The following is a 21092-nucleotide window of genomic DNA, read 5'->3' on the forward strand; positions in this document are numbered from 1 at the left end:
GTGTTTTATATAACACTAGCTACTCGGGAATAGGGCAGTGTTTTATATATCACCAGCTACTCGGGAATAGAGTAATGTTTTATATATCACCAGCTACTCGGGAATAGAGCAGTGTTTTATATAACACCAGCTACTCGGGAATAGAGCAGTGTTTTATATAACACTAGCTACTCGGGAATAGAGCAGAGTTTTATATAACACCAGCTACGCGGGAATAGAGTAATGTTTTATATATCACCAGCTACTCGGGAATAGAGCAGTGTTTTATATATCACCAGCTACTCTGGAATGGAGTAATGTTTTATATATCACCAGCTACTCGGGAATAGAACAGTGTTTTATATAACACCAGCTACTCTGGAATAGAGCAGTGTTTTATATATCACCAGCTACTCGGGAATAGAACAGTGTTTTATATAACACCAGCTACTCGGGAATAGAGCAGTGTTTTATATATCACCAGCTACTCGGGAATAGAACAGTGTTTTATATAACACCAACTACTCGGGAATAGAACAGTGTTTTATATATACCAGCTACTCGGGAATAGAACAGTATTTTATATAACACCAGCTACTCGGGAATAGAGCAGTGTTTTATATAACACCAGCTACTCGGGAATAGAGCAGTGTTTTACATAACACGAGCTACTCGAGAATAGAGCAGTGTTTTACATAACACCAGCTACTCTGGAATAGAGCAGTGTTTTATATACCACCAGCTACTCGGGAATAGAGCAGTGTTTTATATAACACCAGCTACTCGGGAATAGAACAGTGTTTTATATATCACCAGCTACTCGGGAATAGAACAGTGTTTTATATAACACTAGCTACTCGGGAATAGGGCAATGTTTTATATATCACCAGCTACTCGGGAATAGAGCAATGTTTTATATATCACCAGCTACTCGGGAATAGAGCAGTGTTTTATATAACACCAGCTACTCGGGAATAGAGCAGTGTTTTATATAACGCTAGCTACTCGGGAATAGAACAGTGTTTTATATAACACCAGCTACTTGGGAATAGAGCAGAGTTTTATATAACACCAGCTACGCGGGAATAGAGTAATGTTTTATATATCACCAGCTACTCTGGAATAGAACAGTGTTTTACATAACACCAGCTACTCGGGAATAGAGCAGTGTTTTATATAACACCAGCTACTCGGGAATAGAGCAGTGTTTTATATAACACCAGCTGCGCGGGAATAGAGTAATGTTTTATATATCACCAGCTACTCGGGAATAGAGCAGTGTTTTATATAACACCAGCTACTCGGGAATAGAACAGTGTTTTATATAACACCAGCTACTCGGGAATAGAGCAGTGTTTTATATATCACCAGCTACTCGGGAATAGAGCAGTGTTTTATATATCACCTGCTACTCGGGAATAGAGCAATGTTTTATATAACACTAGCTACTCGGGAATAGAGCAGTGTTTTATATAACACTAGCTACTCGGGAATAGAACAGTGTTTTATATATCACCAGCTACTCGGGAATAGAGCAGTGTTTTATATATCACCAGCTACTCTGGAATGGAGTAATGTTTTATATAACACTAGCTACTCGGGAATAGAGCAGTGTTTTATATAACACTAGCTACTCGGGAATAGAACAGTGTTTTATATATCACCAGCTACTCGGGAATAGAGCAGTGTTTTATATATCACCAGCTACTCGGGAATAGAGTAATGTTTTATGTATCACCAGCTACTCGGGAATAGAACAGTGTTTTATATAACACCAGCTACTCTGGAATGGAGTAATGTTTTACATAACACCAGCTACTCGGGAATAGAGCAGTGTTTTATATAACACCAGCTACTCGGGAATAGAGTAATGTTTTATGTATCACCAGCTACTCGGGAATAGAACAGTGTTTTATATAACACCAGCTACTCTGGAATGGAGTAATGTTTTATATAACACTAGCTACTCGGGAATAGAGCAGTGTTTTATATAACACTAGCTACTCGGGAATAGAACAGTGTTTTATATAACACCAGCTACTTGGGAATAGAGCAGTGTTTTATATATCACCAGCTACTCGGGAATAGAGCAGTGTTTTATATATCACCAGCTACTCGGGAATAGAGCAATGTTTTATATATACCAGCTACTCTGGAATAGAGTAATGTTTTATATATCACCAGCTACTCGGGAATAGAGCAATGTTTTATATATACCAGCTACTCTGGAATAGAGTAATGTTTTATATATCGCCAGCTACTTGGGAATAGAACAGTGTTACAGTGGTTTATATAACACCAGCTACTCGGGAATAGAGCAGTGTTTTATATATCACCAGCTACTCGGGAATAGAGCAGTGTTTTATATATCACCAGCTACTCGGGAATAGAACAGTGTTTTATATAACACCAGCTACTCTGGAATGGAGTAATGTTTTATATATACCAGCTACTCTGGAATAGAGTAATATTTTATATATCGCCAGCTACTTGGGAATAGAACAGTGTTTTATATACCACCAGCTACTCGGGAATAGAGCAGTGTTTTATATATCACCAGCTACTCGGGAATAGAGCAGTGTTTTATATATCACCAGCTACTCGGGAATAGAACAGTGTTTTATATACCACCAGCTACTCGGGAATAGAGCAATGTTTTATATATACCAGCTACTCTGGAATAGAGTAATGTTTTATATATCGCCAGCTACTTGGGAATAGAACAGTGTTTTATATACCACCAGCTACTCGGGAATAGAGCAGTGTTTTATATATCACCAGCTACTCGGGAATAAAGCAGTGTTTTATATATCACCAGCTACTCTGGAATGGAGTAATGTTTTACATAACACCAGCTACTCTGGAATAGAGCAGTGTTTTATATAACACCAGCTACTCTGGAATAGAGCAGTGTTTTATATAACACCAGCTACTCTGGAATAGAGCAGTGTTTTACATAACCTGCCATTGATCAGGTGTCAGGAAAGGCAAAATTAGAGTGATCGGAGGCGGATAGAAAAGCAAATGGAGGCTTAGAGATTGCTTGAGGAAGCACCAGGAGCAGACAGAGTAACTGAGAAAGGGAGATAGCAACAGAGATGCAGGAAAGACCATCATTTTGGTAGCACTTCTGTGTATCTAGAATATTACTTTCTGAAAGGCAGACATTGTTCTTGGGTGGTTAGAGGAGAGTTTAAGAGACATGGAGGTCAGAGACCCAGGAAGGAACTGAATGACAGACATGACAGCTCAAATGGCCTCCTCATGGTGGTATAACCATGTTGTGATCCTATGAGAGATGAAGGAAGGAGAGTGTGATGTTAAGTAATGGGTTAAGAGACATTGCAATTAGTTGGCTCATTTATGTTAAGTATCCATTAATTGACACTGATCTGTAAAGGGGCTTCAGGTGGCCTCTGTCAGGTGATGTATAGTTAGAGTTTTGTGCAAAGGCTGTTGGAATGAAATAAATGTGTGTTGGTGAAAAAGGAACACAACTTTAGACTCTTCATATCACAGCAACTAAAACGTCTAACATATGACAGATACAATTAGGAAGGCAGCTGCTTCTTCTGATCTCCTTTTAAAAACACATTGAGATTGGTGACATGATGGTGATCTGGACCGTAGTTGAGTGAATAAGTTGAGTGAATCTTGCTCTCATACTTGGAATTGAACGCAGATAAATAAATCAAAATATGGAGAAAGGGAATGGTCCAAATTGCATCATGGATAATCGATTTTGGGGATTTTGCAAAGCCATCCATTCCCAGAATGTCCTAGACCATGTGTTACTTTGGTGCTTGGTCCTTCTGTTCCTTTTATGGAAAACCAAATAGGGTGAACTCCTTTCCGACAGTCCTTGTGGTGCAGCACTCTTTTAAATGCTTGGGGTACAGTGGGTTTGTATTCTCTTAATTATGTCAGATTTACTTCCGTGTATCATTTCCATTAAATTGTTATCAGAGCTCAATTTTAAACTAGAAAGTTTAAATTAATAAATTAAATTGCTAAGTTATGGAGAGTGTAATGGGTTTAATTTTGATTTGCTCTGGGAGGGGTGGGGGGGGCCACTGGAGGCCGGCGTGAAACTGATTTCCATCCCGTGAATGGGATTCAGATAAAGGCCCAACCAGAATCTTCCACCCACCCCTGATTCTCTGCGACACCAGTGGGAAAACACGCCAGAACAAAGCATATCTGGAGCAACATGGCATGTAGAAGTCAGGACTGGAACAATGCCTGGGGCTGCCTCCAGATGGAATACCACAGAATTGGGGTGGGGGGGGGGGGGGGCGGGGTGGAAGCATCTACAGGTGGATCTTCCAGATTTAGTGTCATTGTGGAGGTCTATCTTTAAGCCTTAAGAGTGTTCCTGGAGATCCTTCATCTTCCTGAAATGGTGGGACAGTGATGTTGGGCACCATTTTAATAGGCACCCAGATATGATGGTGGGACTTGTGCCATCATGCCTGCTCTGCCATGGAATACGGCACCAAACTCCCGGATGCATAATTGAATAAGAATTTGGGCCGAAAAATATGATGTAGTTTCCCACCAGCCTCTGCAGTGGGACACGCTCCCCATTCCCGCCCCTGCCACAGGACCTAGTCCCAGGTGGAAGAATTCCACCCAATGTGATTTCCACATACATTTTTTCATTCATTCTCTCTGTTTAAGAAGAGTTCCATGCTGATCCTGTCCAATTCCATAAGGGTAGGGCTGCTTGTACAGCTTGCCTTAGACAGAAGTAATGTGGAGAAAATAGGGAGAACCTGACTTGAATGTGAACGCAAATTTTGAAATAAATGGAAAAATCTGAAGAGGAGAATAAAACTAAGGGACATAGTTTAAAAATAAGAGGTCTCCCTTTTAAGACGGAGATGAGGAGAATCTTTTTCTCTCAAAGGGTTGTTGGAATGTGGAATTCTCTTCTCCCTAAAGTAGTGCAGGCTGAGTCTTTGAACTTCAAGGCAGCGTTTTGTTTGGCGAGGGAATCAAAGGTTATGGGGAGCAGACAGGAAAGTGGAGCTGAGACCACAAACAGATCAACCATGATCTACTGCATGGTGGAACAGACTTGAGGGGCCAAATGACCTACTCCTGCTCCTATTACCCTACAAAGTAAGCTATTTGAGAGCTTATTTACACGTTACAATCCTGATGAATTTCTTTGCTGTTTTGCTGTTTTTAATAGAAAACATTTAAATGGTTTTCAACATGGCATTACTTTTCCCACTAAAAAACTCTTAGTTTAAGTCAACATCTGTAAAATGATAACCTAGTGTTTTGAGTGAATTTCTTTTTTGTCAAAAGCCATGCATTTTTTTCCTTTCTCTATTAGTCAAACATTATCTCTTGACACATGGATGTAACAAATAAGATCGGGAAGAGGCCGTTTGCCCTTCGAGTCTGTTCTGCCATGTAAACGAAATCATTGCTGATCTCCAAGCTAACTCTGTTTACCTGCCTTTGCCCTGCACCTCTTAATACCTTTGACTAACAAAAGTCTATCATCGTTTTAAAATTAACGATACATCATCATAAAATGATACCTTGCCAACCTATTCCAGAAGCCTGGAATCTGTAAATTAGTGTGGGCCAATTAACTTGAGCCAGACATAGGCGGAAACTGGAACAAAGGTTAGAGCTGAGCAGATACAGCAGAACCTACTGTCGACTGTTCTCATTAAAATAACTGGTTTAATTAACAGATCATTCAAGCCGACACTACAGCTTTGAATTTTTCCTTCTTCAGAATGCATCTCCCAGTTGATGCCTCATGAAAAGGTCGGAACTATTATGTGGCACTCAATTAGAGAAAGATAAACAAGTCCCTCCAACACTAACCAAAGCGTTTTACCCAGGGAGGACGAGGTTTTGCTTTGTTAAATTGGCAAAGGTACGAATGGTGTAATTAATTCCAGGTATTGGTACTGACAGACACACAACAGGCCAGAAAGATTGTCGTACAAAAGGTCTGACTCACAGTCATAATCAGGCTAAATGGCATTGCGAAGATGTAACCTGCGTCAGTGAAAGGGGCTCTCGGGAGACCTGAAGCCGCAAGCAAGAATGCAAGCACCCAGCTCCTTTAATTGAGACCTCCTTCCCACAAAGCCACTTAGAGGATGTTTTATTTATAGTGAATAATTAGCAAAGTGAGCTGGAATGTGATGCTGGTGGCTATGTCAGAGGCAGGGTACATACTCTTCTCAGGATGTTGATGTCCTTCCTCCCTTCCTTTCTGCAGCTACGGTTTATACATCTGTGCTACTGAAGCTGATGCATTCACATTCAGAATTACACATGCGATAAAGCCCTTTCTGATAACTAACGTTCCCAGAGATTGTGACAGTAATTATTCATGAATCTTTTGACTGTTGATGTATTTAACTTTACATAAGAAAATTCTCAATCAAATTTCCAACAAAAAAAGCTTGATTTATATAGCGCCTTCATTGGTGTACAACTTCCCAAGGTGCCTCCTGAAGTGTTATCAAATAAAATTTGACACAAAGACACAAGAAGATATTAGGACAGGTGACCAAACGTTAGGTCAAAAAGGTCACTTTTAAGGAGCATGTTCAAGGAGGAAGAAGAGGTGGAGAGTTGTAGGAAGGTCCCTCTGCTACTGCACCTCTTCAGAGTTGTTGCTTTTATTTTGTATTGTCTTTTAAGGTACTTGCTTTAGAGCAATTAAAATTAAGATTGGCGTAACTGGCAGCCAGTATAGATCAGCGAGCACTGGTGATAGGTGAATGGAACTTGGTGCAAGAGGCATCAGAGTTTTAGATGACTTCCAGTTTATGGAGAGCAGAATGTTATGTATTGTGGCACACTTCTGGCATGGTCAAGAGACTTCAGGCTTCATACGGAACAAGAAGGTATTTATTAATAGAGTAACTTGGTACAGGAGGTTTGCTTTGGATCACAGAACTTGCCTGCTTACTACATGGCTGCTAGATGTATTCAGCCCAAGAGAGGTGTATTCACCCCTCTGGGGTGCGATCATTTACTCTTTGTTCCTATTGGTCCCTCAAGTTAGGTGACAGTCTTCTGCTGTGCTGTCTTAATGAGACAAGCACCACAAACACTATACAGAAGGGCGGCAATCCAGGTGTGCATTGGAATAATCAAGTCCAAAGGTAACCAACATATGTAAAACCATATCCTTTACATATGTTGCTAAATATTCTGTACTCTATTTAAATTTTGAAATTAAAGTCTTACCAGGCTGTAGCCTTGCAAACAGTTTAAAACTGACAGCTCTGATTGAGACCAGCCTTTGAGACCATGGGGCCTAAATACACAAACCCCTGAAGTTGAGCTCAATCAGAAGTCAAAATACAGCTCTAAATTTGTCCTCTGGCCTCATCATTGTCACTGCGATGAGCTTCAGCCAATTATAAGACTCCCAAGCCTGACTCGCCTGCTGGTCAGCGTCTGGGCAGTGTTAGATGGCCGAGACCCGCAGATGGTCTTGACAGAGCTGGTGGTGCTGCGAAGTGCGAGATGTTCAGAAGGAAGGTGAAGTTTAAAAACGTCTTGGTTACAAGCAGCAACGGCGCTCTCCAGTCACCACGTCACTGATCCAGACTCGTCTAATATGAAACCTGAACAGAAACCACATTTCAGTGTCAGTTGAGGTCAGACTCTGTTGGGCCTCCAAATATACAAATCGTTGAAAGCTCGTGCACAGGCTCAAATTGCCATCATGGAAAATCGTAATACGAGTGGGCAGAGTTGCATTTATTTATGAAAGGAGAGTCACGTTTACAGAATCGCAGAATTTTTACAGCCATCCGGCCCATCGTATCTGCACCACTTTCCGAATGAAATTTTTAAAAATGCTATTCTCCTGCCTTCTCACCGCAACCCTGCTCATTCTTCACGTACAAATAAGTCTAATTAGCTTTTGCATTCCTCTATTGAATCTGTCTCCACTACACTCAGGAAGTGCATTCCAGACCATAACTACTCACTGCGTGGAAGTTATTTTCTCATCACTTTTCTTTTGCAAATTACTCTAAATCTGTACCCCTCATTCTCGATTCATTTGTGAGTGAGAACAGTTCCTCTCTATCTAATGTGCCCAGACCACTCATGACTTTGAATACCTCTATCAAATCTTTGTTTGGTCTTCTGATCTCCAAGGAAAACACTCCTAACTTCTCCAATCTTTCCAAGGAACTGATGAACCATTCTTGTGAATCTTTTGCACACTTTCTAATGCCTAAAGTGTTGTGCCTAGAACTGGATACAGTACTCCAGCTAAGGCTGAACTAGTATCTTATGCAAGTTCAACATAACCTCCTTGCTCTTGTACTCTATGGTGTTTTTTTTTTTTTAAACCACGCAATCTGTCCTACTATCTTTACACCCAGGTCCCTCTGCTCCTGCACCCATTTTAGAATTGTAGCTTTTGTTTTATATTGGTTCTCCATATTCTTCCTCCCAATATGATCACTTCCACTTGGAGAGTACTAGTGACACAGGAAAAGAAGTAGAACAGTCTCAACCGTTGCAATTATCCAACAGGTTTGATGTTCTTTCAACTTGTATGGATGCAGGAATGATGGGCAAAGAGACCGGGAGGCTATTCAAGCAGTAGGAGTTAACCGGAATGTTGTAGTAGTAGGGGGACAGTATAGTCAATGGGTTATACACAGTTCCCTGCAGCAAAGAGCGAGAGTCCAAAGGCTGCCTTTGTTCATCAAAGAAAGGGACTTTGTGGACTGTCTGGATCATGTTAACATCGAAAAGGAATAGGTATTGGGTCTTTTAAAAGATATTAAGGTAGATAAGTCTCCTGGGCCAGATGGGATTTACCCCAGAATACTGAGGGAAGCAAGGGAGAAAATTGCTGGGGCTTTGACTGACATCTTTGTATCCTCATTGGCTACAGGTGAGATCCCAGAGGATTGGAGAATAGCTAATATGGTACCGCTGTTTAAGATAGGTGGTAGGGATAATCCTGGAAACTATAGGCCGGTGAGCCTCACGTCAGTAGTAGGTAAATTATTGGAGAGAATTCTCAGGGACCGGATTTATACCCATTTGGAAACAAATGACTTCATTAGTGATAGACAGCATGGTTTTGTGAAGGGGAGGTCGAGCCCCACTAACGTGATCGAGTTTTTTGAGGAGGTGACAAAGATGATTGATGAGGGGAGGGCGGTGGATATTGTTTACTTTGACGTCAGTAAAACCTTTTGACAGAAGGATGTGGTTTTGGAGAGGGTGCAAAGGAGGTTTACCAAGATGTTGCCTGGATTGGAGGGTGTTAGCTATGCAGAGAGGTTGAATAGACTGTTTTCATTAGAAAGACGGAGGTTGAGGGGTGACCTGATGGAGGTGTACAAGATTATGAGGGGCATGGATGGAGTGGATGGGCAGGCACTCTTTCCAAGGGTGGAGGGGTCAGTCACCAGGGTCATAGGTTTAAGGTCTATGGGGCAAAGTTTAGAGGAGATGTGCAAGGCAGGTTTTTTTACACAGAGTGTGGTCAGTGCCTGGAATGCGTTGCCGGGGGAGGTTGTGGAAGCAAATACATTAACGGCATTCAAAAGGTATCTTGACAAACACATGGATAGGATGGGTCTAAAGGGATTCGGCACAAGGAAGCGTTGAGGGTTTTGACAAAGGTTGGTATCATGGCTGGTGCAGGCTTGGAGGGCCGAAGGGCCTGTTCCTGTGCTGCATTGTTCTTTGTTCAACCCTTCGAGGATAATAAAATTGACTTCCTGTCGCAAGGTTCCTTCTGATGATTCTGTAATCAACTCTTCACAATCTTTGTTTCCTCGAACATGGATTCCATCCTCACCAGCCCTCTGCTTGGGTGTTACCCCAAAAGCAGTCCTTTTCTTCTGTCTGTCATAGGAAAACTTGTTTGTCGCCTTCCCCAAATCTTTCGGTCTGATTACCCCTTGAGAAGCTGCAAGCAGCAAGAACAGTTGGCTTCTCCTTTCGTGTTTAGATGCTCTGGGTGACACAGTGGTTAGCACTGCTGCTTTACAGCGCCAGGGACCTGGATTTGAACTCGGCGTCGGATGGGTCTGTGTGGATTTCCTCTGTGTGCTCCGGTTTCCTCCCATAGTCCAATGATAGGCAGGTCAGGTGGATTTGCTATGATCAATGCATGGGTGGTAAGGGGATAGGGTGGGAGAGTGGCGCTAGATGGAGTGCTCTTTTCAAGGGTTGGTGCAGTCTTAATGGGCCGAATGGCTTCCTTCTGCACTGTAGGGATTCTATAGTTAACATAGCACATAGAAAATAGGGCACAGAACAGGCCCTTCGGCCCACGATGTTGTGCCGAACTTTTGTCCTAGATTAAGAACAAATTAATCTGCACCCCATCATTCTACCATAATCCATGTACCTATCCAATAGCCGCTTGATGGTCCCTAATGTTTCCGACTCAACTGCTTTCACAGGCAGTGTATTCCATGCCCCCACTACACTCTGGGTAAAGAACCTACCTCTGATATCCCTCCTATATCTTCCACCATTCACCTTAAATTTATGTCCCCTTGTAATGGTTTGTTCCACCCGGGGAAAAAGTCTCTGACTGTCTACTCTATCTATTTCCCTGATCATCTTATAAACCTCTTATCAAGCCGCCCCTTATCCTTCTCCGTTCTAATGAGAAAAGGCCAAGCACCCTCAACCTTTCCTCATAAGACCTACTCTCCATTCCAGGCAACATCCTGGTAAATCTCCTTTGCACCTTTTCCAAAGCTTCCACATCCTTCCTAAAATGAGGCGACCAGAACTGCACACAGTACTCCAAATGTGGCTGAACCAAGGTTTTGTACATCATCACCTCACGGCTCTTAAATTCAATCCTTCTGCTAATGAACGCTAGCACACCACAAGCCTTCTTCACAGCTCTATACACTGAAGTGGCAACTTTCAAAGATCTATAAACATAGACCGCAAGATCTCTCTGCTCCTCCACATTGCCAAGAACTCTACCGTTAACCCTGTATTCCGCATTCATATTTGTCCTTCCAAAATGGACAACCTCACACTTTCCAGGGTTAAACTCCATCTTCCACTTCTCAGCCCAGCTCTGCATTCTATATATGTCTCTTTGCAGCCGACAACAGCCCTCCTCACTATCCACAACTCCACCAATCTTCGTATCGTCTGCAAATTTACTGACCCACCCTTCAACTCCCTCATCCAAGTCATTAATGAAAATCACAAACAGCAAAGGACCCAGAACTGATCCCTGTGGTACGCCACTGGTAACTCGGCTCCAGGCTGAATATTTGCCATCCACCACCACTCTCTGACTTCTATCAGTTAGCCAGTTCGTTGTCCACCTGGCCAAATTTCCCATTATCCCATGCCTCCTTACTTTCTGCATAAGCCTACCATGGGGAACCTTATCAAATGCCTTACTAAAATCCATGTACACTACATCCACTGCTTTACCTTCATCCACGTGCTTGGTCACCTCCTCAAAGAATTCAATAAGACTTGTGGGGCAAGACCTACCCCTCACAAATCCGTGCTGACTATCCCTAATCAAGCAGTGTCTTTCCAGATGCTCAGCAATCCTATCCCTCAGTACCCTTTCCATTACTTTGCCTACCACCGAAGTAAGACTAACTGGCCTGTAATTCCCAGGGTTATCCCTATTCCCTTTTTTGAACAGGGGCACGACATTCGCCACTCTCCAATCCCCTGGTACCACCACTGTTTACAGTGAGGACGAAAAGATCATTACCAAGGTCTCTGCAATTTCATCTCTTGTTTCCCATAGAATCCTTGGATATATCCCATCAGGCCCAGGGGACTTGTTTATCCTCAAGTTTTTCAAAATGCCCAACTCATCTTCCTTCCTAACAAGTATCTCCTCGAGCTTACCAGTCTGTTTCACACTGTCCTCTCCAACAATATGACCCCTCTCATTTGTAAATACTGAAGAAAAGTACTCATTCAAGACCTCTCTTATCTCTTCAGACTCAATACACAATCTCCCGCTATTGTCCTTGATCGGACCTACCCTCGCTCTAGTCATTCTCATATTTCTCACATATGTGTAAAAGGCCTTGGGGTTTTCCTTGATCCTACCCGCCAAAGATTTTTCATGCCCTCTTTTAGCTCTCCTAATCCCTTTCTTCAGTTCCCTTCTGGCTATCTTGTATCCCTCCAGCACCCTGTCTGAACCTTGTTTCCTCAGCCTTGCATAACTCTCCTTCCTCTTAACAAGACATTCAACCTCTCTTGTCAACCATGGTTCCCTCACTCGACCATCTCTTCCCTGCCTGACAGGGACATACATATCAAGGACACGTAGTATCTGTTCCTTGAACAAGTTCCACATTTCAATTGAGTCCTTCCCTGACAGCCTATGTTCCCAACTTATGCACTTCAGTTCTTGTCTGACAGCATCGTATTTACCCTTCCCCCAATTGTAAACCTTGCCCTGTTGCACGCACCTATCCCTCTCCATCACTAAAGTGAAAGTCACAGAATTGTGGTCAATATCTCCAAAATGCTCCCCCACTAACAAATCTATCACTTGTCCTGGTTCATGACCAGGTACCAAATCCAATATGGCCTTCCCTCTGGTCGGACAATCTACATACTGTGTTAGAAACGCTTCCTGGACACACTGCACAAACACCACCCCATCCAAACTATTTGATCTAAAGAGTTTCCACTGAATATTTGGAAGTTGAAGTCACCCATGACTTCTGCACCTTTCCAAAATCTGTTTCCCAATCTGTTCCTCCACATCTCTGCTGCTATTGGGGGGGCCTATAGAAAACTCCCCAAAAGGTGACTGCTCCTTTCCTATTTCTGACTTGAACCCATACTACCTCAATAGGCAGATCCCCCTCGAACTGCCTTTCTGCAGCTGTTATACTATCTCTAATTAACAATGCCACCCCCCACCTCTTTTACCACCCTCCCTAATCTTATTGAAACATCTATAATCAGGAACCTCCAACAACCATTTCTGCCCCTCTTCTATCCAAGTTTTCGTGATGGCCACAACATCGTAGTCCCAAGTACCGATCCATGCCTTAAGTTCACCCACCTTATTCCTGATGCTTCTTGCGTTGAAGTATACACACTTCAACCCATCTCCGTGCCTGCAAGTACTCTCCTTTGTCAGTGTTCCCTTCCCCACTGCCTCATTACACGCTTTGGCGTCCTGAATATCGGCTACCTTAGTTGCTGGACTACAAATCCAGTTCCCATTCCCCTGCCAAATTAGTTTAAACCCTCCCGAATTGTACTAGAAAACCTCCCTCCCAGGATATTGGTGCCCCTCTGGTTCAGATGCAACCCGTCCTGCTTGTACAGGTCCCACCTTCCCCAGACTGCGCTCCAATTATCCAAATACCTGAAGCCCTCCCTCCTCCACCATTCCTGCAGCCATGTGTTCAACTGCAGTCAGAGAGATTTAGGTGTACAGGTCCACAGGTCACTGAAATGGGCAACATAGGTGGAGAAGGTAGTCAAGAAGGCATACGGCATGCTTGCCCTCATTGGCCGGGGCATTGAGTATAAGAATTGGCAAGTCATGTTGCAGCTGTATAGAACTTTAGTTAGGCCACACTTGGAATATAGTGTTCAATTCTGGTTGCCACACTACCAGAAGGATGTGGAGGCTTTAGAGAGGGTGCAGAAGAGATTTACCAGAATGTTGCCTGGTATGGAGGGCATTAGCTATGAGGAGCGGTTGTATAAACTTGGTTTGTTCTCACTGGAATGACGGAGGTTGAGGGGCGACCTGATCGAGGTCTACAGAATTATGAGGGCACAGACAAAGTGGATAGTCAGAGGCTTTTTCCCAGGGTAGACAGGTCAATTACTAGGGGGCATAGGTTTAAGGCGCGAGGGGCAAGGTTTAGAGGAGATGTACGAGGCAAATTCTTTACACAGAGGGTAGTGGGTGCCTGGAACTCGCTGCCGGAGGAGGGCCGATAGTGACATTTAAGGGGCATCTTGACAAATACACGAATAGGATGGGAATAGATTTTAGTTTAGTTTAGAAGATTTTAGTTTAGACGGGCAGCATGGTCGTCACAGGCTTGGAGGGCCGAAGGGCTTGTTCCTGTGCTGTACTTTTCTTTGCACTCTCTCCCTATTCTTAGCCTTGCTATCACGTGGCACCGGCAACAAACCAGAGATGACAACTCTGTCTGTCCTGGCTTTTAACTTCCAGCCTAACTCCCTAAACTTGTTTATTACATCCACACCCCTTTTCCTCCCTATGTCGTTGGTACCAATATGCACCACGACCTCTGGCTGCTCCCCTTCCCCCTTAAGGATCCTGAAGACACGATCCGAGACGTCATGGACCCTGGCACCCAGGAGGCAACAAACCATCCAAGAGTCTCGCCCGTGCTCACAGAACCGCCTGTCTGTACCTCTAACTATTGAGTCCCCTATAACTAGTGCTCTAGAGCCCCAGAGCCGGACTTCGTGCCGGAGACCCGGTCACTGCAGTCTACCCCTGCTAGATAATCCCCCCCCAACAGTATCCAAAGCGGTATACTTATTGTTGAGAGGAACGACCACAGGGGATCCCTGTCGTGACTGCTTCGTCCTCTTCCCACCTCTTTCTGTTACCCAGCTACCTTTGTTCTCAGGTGTAACTATGTCCCTGTAGTTTCTATCTATCACCCCTTCAGCTTCCTGAATGATCCTCAGTTCATTCAGCTCCAGCTCCAGTTCCCTAACACGGTCTGTGAGGAGCTGGAGATGGCTGCACTTCCCGCAGGTGAAGTCAGCAAGGACACCGGTGGTCTCCCTTACCTTGAACATTCTGCAGGAGGAACATTCCACTGTCCTACCTGCCATCACCTCTACTTAGTCTCCCAGTAAAAAAATAGTAAATAGCTAACCTGCTCACAGCACTGAGTCTTTTTTTTTTAGGTTATAGAGGAGGAGGGAGGGTGGGAGACACTACACGTGTAGTGTCTCGGGTTTCCTCACCGTTCAAATTTATTGGGTAATACAAACCATCCTAGGTCTCCCCACGGCCGACTTCCGGTTTCCTGCTGCTCGAAGAAAAAAAACCTCAGAAAAAGTAAGTTAAAAATCAAAAACTCAGCTTACTTTCCAGCTCTCCCCTCCAAAAATCGCTCCCCTCTCTGCCCGCTCCGCTGGAAGAATGTACTTTCAAAATGATTTGGCCTGGGCCCCGGCCCACACGGCTATTAGGCTACATGGGCCTGTCCCTGGTCAGACAATGAGATTGCATGCCCTTTCTACAACTCCAGGTTTGCCTTGGATTAAAACAACCATCTTGCGTCCAACGGTCATCATTTTTAATTCTCAATTTAGCTAGTGTTACGATCTTTGCCTTAATAGTGCCTCTATTTTGATCTCTCAGTTGTTATGGCATGATTGGGTTGTAACATTTGTAGACTGGCTTGGAAAGTGATGGAAAAGGTTCAGTATTTGGTATAGACTTAAGTGATTTCAAGGTAAGTCTCCGAGATATATAGTTATGGTTTGGTACTGTAATATGTGAGGAGAGGAGGAGCGGTCATAGGTTTCCAACATTTTTACTGAAGTTGTGTGAGACCTTTGTGTTGCAAGGATAGGTGAGGAGCATTTTTGTTTGTCAATGTGGAGTACATGGGGATGTATTTTATATATAAGCTGTAGCTTGTGATAATGTACATTTGATCGGCATCCCATTCACTACGCTAAACATTCACTCCCTCCACCACCGACACACAGTAATGCTATCTACAAGATGCACTACGGCAGCTCAACCAAGGCTCCTTCAGCAACACCTTCCAAAATCGCGACCTTTACCACCTAGAAGGTCAAGAACAGCAGATATCTGGGAACACGACCATCTGCAAGTTTCCTTCCTGGTCACACACCATAATGACTTGGAAGTATATAGTCATTCTGTCACTGTTGCTGGATCAAAATCCTGGAACACCCCCATGCCCAACAGCATTGTGGGTGTACCTAGACTAAATAGATTGCAGTGGTTCAAGAAGGCAGCTACTTTATTGTGGCCAATTAGGGATGGGCAATAAAAAGATGGCCTTTCTGGCAATGCCCACATCTTATAAAAAAAATTTTTTAAAACACCTTAAATTGACAAAATTGAATGAAGTCTGAAGTTTTCCATAAACTTGTGCATTAAAGGTTTTACTGGCTATTTTCTGTTATATTTGTGCATGGTGCAGCAAATGTTTTGATTAGAAAATCATCTTTAAGGTCGAACACAGGATAGATGTAATTGGATTGCTGTGAAGGAGTACAAGAAGTTCCTTTGAAGAGATTAAACTGACTGACAATTTTACAATTAAACTCTCCCAAACATGACTGTGCGATGGAGCTTGCAGTCAGAGTCAGCTCGCAAACACTTAAATACCACTCGAGTTCACACGGAATGCATTTTGGTGGATTTTACTGAAATTAAATACATGTACTTATGAGAAAGCATTTAATACTTGGGTTACTTGAGGGGATGGGCATGGTGGGGCAGTGTGAAGCCAGGAGTAGGAAGTGGGTGGAGAATTCTCTGAGACAATAGCTTTGCATCCTGTTCATTAGGATTTGACTTTCCTTTCATTCCTTAATTGGTTTAGTGGGTCTAGTGAGACTCATGAAGATTCGTTTTGGGGATATTTTGGCTTTTTTCTGTCTAAAGCTTTTGGTAAGCAGTAGAATATCAGCCAATAGTCATGCACCCATTCATGGAAATTAACTCTTTTATTTTACAGGGAGCAGATAATTAAGCCAATGAGAGTTAAGCCAGACGGCACAATGGGTCCATTGGAGGAAGTAGCCAATGAATACACCAGTGATCATGATTCCGATTCCGATGAGAATATCTAATGGTGTCCCTGATACCCCTTTATGAAACTCTGCCTTTCTTTAATTACTTTCACAGGACATGTTTGCCAGAAAAATAAATGGTTTCCAGCATGGAGCACAGATTAGATCACCTTTTACAATGACAGCTCTCCAGAGACACAGGTCTTACCTGCAGAGGGGACATTTTCTATTTATTTCTTTTTCACCATGTTTATACTGTTGTTTGTAAAGCCAGAGCACACACAATTTCCTATGTCGTCAGGTCCATGACTGACAGCATGAACAGTGTACACTGCCCAGCAGGTACATTCCCAGACTTCCACTGGAGTTGAAATGAACGGAATGCCGTTCTGGATTGCTCTCCACCGGTAAGCAATATGAGCAGAACAGAATCAGTGCCTCACACCAGAGAGGGAATGAATTGACTGTTCCAGAATTAACACTGTACAGAATCTTTGTATATTTAAATTATTCAACATATTGAAATTATTCCAAAAACATCTAAATTTTAAGAACTTGTATTTTCAGGGTATTTCGAAGCATGTCACAACCAGTTCATAGTTATGTAGGTAAACATGACGGCCATTTTGTGCACTGCAAAATTCCACGACTAACATGAAAGACCAGTTGATCGGTTTTTGGTGCTGCTATTGAAGAATGAATGTTGGTCAGGACACCAGGAGAATGCTCTTCTTCAAAACATTGTGCTGCTTTTTAAAAAAAGAAATTAATATAGAATTCAAATTTAGTAGCAGGAGGAATGAGCTGGTTTAATATCAATTATAAATATCTATATAAATAGCACCACAGCAATGCAGTGCGATGCTGAGCACTGGATTTATGCCTCCTCGTGATCTGAATTGTATCAGTCTGGGGAAAACATCAACCTGATCTCTTACCTTCAGTGAGGAAGGAACTTAAATATAATGAAATATTGCTGAAAAGAGAGAGGCATGTTGCTGTAGCTTTTAGTCTTGGGGCACAAAAAGAGTTTTGAGCCTATAGTTCCCTGTTTCTTTCTACCTTGTAACACCTTGGCCAATCAGAGTTGACTTGCCAGCACTCTTCTCATGTAGTAGAAATTGTTGTGATCGTTTGAAATTTGGCATTCTTGTGTTTGTCCCGATGAGTACAGGGTGAAAAGAAATGTTTAAGTTCTGTACTAGCAAGCGAGTGGTTATAACTGATTAAGTTGTGTGTTTGAGTTTGTAGATTTGAGAAATATATATATTCTAATCAAATGCGCATCTAGCAGCATTTATTGCATGTGATCATGATTAGTGCAAACTTATATTAGGCATGGTTCAAACAAAGCTCAAATTTTAACTTTTAAAAACTAGAATTGGAAATGGGAAACCACAATCCCATTGTTTGAATTGGGTCATTTATAAGTCCCGAAACTTAAAAATGTACCCTGGTTTTTAATAAAGTGGGATTATCTGATTTCTTGTAATTTGTATTTTGCAAAAAGAACAAGATGTAACTGAAAGGACAAAAAATGGCTTCTTGCCTCTTTGAGCATTAATCAATTCTCTTTGGTGTATCCTGATGATGACTCTATAGTAGCCACTACAGTTTCTGTTCTGTTTGGATATAATCAGCTTAGGATGACTCTCTTTCAGGGCGGCTTACTCCCAAATAAACACCACAAGTTCAGCTTTAATCACAGGCTGTTATTTAGCCATCGATATCTGAAGTCGGATCTTTTATTGCGGTGGAAACCGCAACAAGTGTTGATAGAAAAGGAGGTGCATCTGTGAAACTTTCAATACTTTTATAATTTATAATGATTGGAAGAGAGGTTTAAGAACCTGCCTTCTTTTATTACTTCACAAAGTTTCACCCTGTATCACAGAAGTTAATAAAGTGATTCCTAAAATATAGCTTGGTCCAATGGAGTATTGAGCTACAGCTGAACAATGACCCAGGCATGATAACTTGAATGGAAACCACCTGTACTGTCATTTTCATGATTTATATCTGCATTAAATCTCTACGTGAAATATGCTGTGATGTTTTAAGTACAAAGATTTTCAAATTTCTTGTGCATGTATGTTTTAAAAGATGCATCATCAAAATTGTCCTATATACAGAAGGTTGTCCTAGGCCCAACCATCTTCAACTGCTTCATCAATGACCTTCAATCATAAGATCAGAAGTGGGGATGTTCATAGAATCCCTACAATGCAGAAGTAGGCCATTCAGCCCTTCGAGTCTGAATCAGCCCTTGGCCCCAGCCTATCCCCGTAACCCCACCTAGCCTTTTGGACACGGGCAATTTATCATGGACAATCTTTGGACTGCGGGAGGAAACCAGAGCAGCTGGATAAAATCCACGCACACATGAGAACGTACAAACTCCACACAGACAGTCATCAACCCGGATCCCTGGCGCTGTGAGGCAGCAGTGCCAACCACTGTGCCACCCACTCACCAAAGCTTTGTATCACGTGTAATCGTAGAATCAGCCATGATCTTATGTTCACCATTCATCACTCCTTGGATACTAAAGCAGTCCATTTCCAAATGCAGAAGACCCAGACAAATGTCCAGGCTTAGGCTGACAAGTGGCAAGTAACATTTGTGCCACACGAGTGCCAGGCAATGTCCATCTCCAATAAATGATATCCTAACCATCTCACCTTTTCATTCCCTGGCATTACTATTGCTGATTCCCTCACTAGCAATATCACAGTGGTTACTATTGACCAGAAGCTGAACTGGAAGCCGTATAAATACCAGAGGCTGTGTATTCTGCAGTGAGTAACTCACCTACTGACTCCCCAAAGTCTGATCACCATCTACAAGGCACAAGTCAGGAATGTAATGGAGTATTCTCCACTTGCCTGGATGAGTGTCGCTCCAACAACCCTCGAAGTTCAATATCATCCAGGACAAAGTGGCCCACTCGATTGACTCCACATCCACCACCTTCGACATTCATTTCCTCCACCACCACACACATTCAGCCCATTGAGGTGTACCATAGAGTAGCACAGTGGTTAGCCCTGTTGCTTCCCAGTGCCAGGGACCCAGGTTCGATTCCCAGCTTGGGTCATTGTGCGGATTCTGCATATTCTCCGCATGTCTGAGTGGGTCTGCATGTCACTGTGGGTTTCCTCTGGGTGCTACGGTTTCCTCCCACAAATCCCGAAAGACGTGCCGTTAGAATTGGACATTCTGAATTATCCCTCTGTGTACCCGAACAGGCGCCGGAGTGTGGCAACTAGGGGATTTTCACAGTAACTTATTTGCAGTGTTAATGTAATCCTACTTGTGACACTAATAAAGATTACTATCTACAAAATGCCCTGCAGCAATTTACAAAGTCTCCTTTGACTGCAACGTCAAACCTGCAACCTCTACCAACTAGAACAAAGAACAATACAGCACAGGAACAGGCCCTTCGGCCCTCCAAGCCTTCGCCGACCATGGTACCTGCCTAAACTAAAACCGTATGCTCTTGCGCAGTCCATATCCTTCCATTCCCACCTTATTCAGCAGGGGCATGGGAACACCACCCCATATATTGACATGCAGTTCCGGACTTGGAATTATATCTGCCGTTCCTTCACTGCCACTGGGTCAAAGTTCTACTGCAAATCTACTTAAAAGCACACAAACTGCAGCGGTTCAAGAAGGCAGTTCACCACCACCTCAAAAGGCAACTAGGGGTGCGCAATAAATGCTGGTCTTATCAGTGATACTCCTGTTACAATGGTGGTCTTGAGTAAATGGTGTGTATAGTATAACTGGTGCATTAACAGGTTTATATGAACTGGTTTGAAGATAAGGCAGAGAGAGCAAGTGGCTCTGAAATTCAGTTGAAAGCAACCTTTCACACTTGTGAAGGAATTTGAAATAACATTTCAAAGTTTGTCAATAGTAGAATAAACGTGCAACAACAAAGGTCACATTCGCTTCCCTTTTACTTGTTACACTTTGTGTTTGAAGTTAAGTGAATCAATCTTCTGGTTCTTTTCCTATGATTTTTTTGGAAGGAGGCGGCCAATAGCCCCTAGAGCCTGTTCGACCATTCAGTCTCCTCCATGCACCTCCATTCACAGTTTTGACATTTCAGTTCAACCCCCAGCCTCAACAGCTTTTTGGATAAAGTTTACCAGTTTTCCAATACGCGTTGTGTGAAGAAGTCCTCCTTGATTTCACTCCTGAACATATTAGATCTAATGTCCGAATTACCCTCGACTCCCAGATAATATAGTTTCTGTCAAATCCTTTAACCCCATGAATTGGATAACCATACAATCTTGTAAATTTGAGGGAATATAAACTTAGTC

At 42.8% G+C, this 21092-nt stretch overlaps 1 protein-coding gene across 2 annotated transcripts in view; it reads left to right on the forward strand.

Moving 5' to 3' along the window:
• ric8b (RIC8 guanine nucleotide exchange factor B) overlaps nt 1–18797 on the forward strand; it is a 90626-nt gene extending 71829 nt beyond the window's left edge. For both annotated transcript variants that reach the window (XM_072484886.1, XM_072484887.1), the window contains exon 10: nt 16701–18797. In XM_072484886.1, coding sequence (XP_072340987.1) covers nt 16701–16815 — 115 coding nt within the window. In that variant the 3' untranslated portion in view covers nt 16816–18797. The remainder of the gene's footprint in view (nt 1–16700) is intronic.
• The last annotated feature ends 2295 nt before the right edge of the window (nt 18798–21092 follow it).

This window comes from Scyliorhinus torazame, chromosome 19, assembly GCF_047496885.1.
Source record: "Scyliorhinus torazame isolate Kashiwa2021f chromosome 19, sScyTor2.1, whole genome shotgun sequence".
NCBI classification, from domain to species: domain Eukaryota; kingdom Metazoa; phylum Chordata; class Chondrichthyes; order Carcharhiniformes; family Scyliorhinidae; genus Scyliorhinus; species Scyliorhinus torazame.